The following is a 1905-nucleotide window of genomic DNA, read 5'->3' as shown; positions in this document are numbered from 1 at the left end:
CTCTCTAATTAAGAGTGTAATCTTTCTCACCCCGTGTGGAGTTTGCTGGTCTCCCATCGGGCGCCTCCCCAGGTGGCGGATAGGGGAATGCTCACCAGATATGGTGGGTACCGGGGAAATAAAATACCCGGGGTGGACCAAAACTAGCAATTGCTGCCTTGTAGTATGATATTGGCTTATCAAAGGCTAAAGGAAGAAAACCTTGAGTAAAAATGACCTGGTCCTCCGGGTTGGGGGTTGTGCAGTGGGCCAGCTCCTCACTCGCATAAAAACATAAAAATGCTAAAAAAACCTAATAATATGCCTCGGAAAAATTGGAACTTTGAACGACGAACTGGCAATGAGAAACGGAGAATTATGTTTGGATGCTGGAATGTGGAAGGTATTTCCACTAAAATAAATTTACTCCCTGCAGAACTTGACATGTTCAACATGGATTTTGTCGTACTCTCTGAAACAAAGAAGAAAGGCCAAGGAGAAGAAGAACTGGATAATTATGTACATATCTGGAGTGGGGTATCAAAAGCAGTAAGAGCCAAAGCAGGAGTCTCCATTATGATAAAGAAATCATGGAAAGAAAGAATCACAAATTGGACATTCATCAATCAACATATAATAACTGTTGAAATGACATTATTTGCTAGGGAAGTTGTGATTATTGGCGTATATGCACCCACGAACGACACAAAAGATAAGGAGAAAGATATATTTTGGGACACCCTCAGGGAGACTATTGAAAAAATCCCAAGAAGAAAGGAACTGATTATCATGGGAAATCTGAATGGAAGGGTAGGAATTAGAGAATCTTGTAGAATAGTAGGAAAACATGGAGAGGACGAATATAATGACAATGGGGAACGATTGATTGCAATTTGTGAACAATTTGATCTAAAAATTACCAACACATTTTTCAAACATAAGGACATTCATAAATATACTTGGCAACAGAACAGCAAAGAACTTCGTTCTATAATAGATTATATTATCATTAGGCAAACAAGTAGTTTCAAGGCAGTAGACGTCAGATCTTATAGAGGAGCCCAGTGTGGATCAGACCACTATCTAGTTAAAATGAAGTCTTTCTGGCCATGGAAGAATGCAAGGAGTGATACAAGTAACATAAATGAAACGAACCAGACTGAGAAAGATGAAAATTTACCTTTTAATATTGACAGCCTACAAGACGAAAGTATCAGAACACTCTTTGCGGCCAGGATGGAAAGGAAACTGGTTGAATCATTTGAAGGAAGTACAGAGGAAATATATGACTATATAAAAGCTAATGTGAAAATCATAGCAACAGAGATGTTGGGTAAAAAAGATAGCAACCACAACCGTGCAGCAGAGTGGTGGTCAGAGGAACTAGAGGTCCTCGTTAGAGAAAAACGAAATGCGTTCCTTCAGTGGTTGAATGATAAATCAGAAGAAACATGGTCAATATAAAAGGAAAAGAAGAATGAAGTGATGAAAAAAATAAGGATGGCAAAAAATGAAGCATGGGAAAGAACATGTGCCAAGGTGAATAGCAAATTAGGATTTGGGAGAGCAAAAGAAGCATGGTCAGTATTGAAAGGGCTTCGACAGGATACAAAAAGCAAAACTAATCTCCAACTGATAACACAAAAAGGATGGGAAGAGTATTTCCAAAAATTATTAAATGATGACAGAGAAGAATATCTAGAAGAAGGAACAGGGGAAGATAAAGGACATGAAGATGATGAGATCCATATTTTAGAAAGTGAAGTACTTCAGGCGTTGAGTACAGGAAAGAATGGTAAATCACCGGGACCAGGCAATATCAATCTGGAGTGTCTGAAATATGGTGGTGACAAAATTGTGAAACTGATAACACAGCTCTTCAACAAAATGATACATGGAGATTCAATACCCAACGAGATGAAGCTA

At 38.6% G+C, this 1905-nt stretch overlaps 1 protein-coding gene across 1 annotated transcript; it reads left to right on the top strand.

The window, feature by feature from the left end:
• The first annotated feature begins 432 nt into the window (after positions 1–432).
• Positions 433–1443, top strand: LOC126174097 (craniofacial development protein 2-like). Its single transcript, XM_049921012.1, has one exon. The coding sequence runs from the start codon at positions 433–435 to the stop codon at positions 1441–1443; it is 1011 nt and encodes a 336-aa protein (XP_049776969.1).
• The last annotated feature ends 462 nt before the right edge of the window (positions 1444–1905 follow it).

This window comes from Schistocerca cancellata, chromosome 1, assembly GCF_023864275.1.
Source record: "Schistocerca cancellata isolate TAMUIC-IGC-003103 chromosome 1, iqSchCanc2.1, whole genome shotgun sequence".
In the NCBI taxonomy this organism is placed as follows: Eukaryota; Metazoa; Arthropoda; class Insecta; order Orthoptera; family Acrididae; genus Schistocerca; species Schistocerca cancellata.
This window is presented reverse-complemented; position numbering and strand designations above follow the sequence as displayed.

Excerpts from the sequence above, each read along its gene's own strand:
- LOC126174097 (XM_049921012.1), top strand. The coding sequence starts at position 433 with ATGGATTTTGTCGTACTCTCTGAAACAAAGAAGAAAGGCCAAGGAGAA.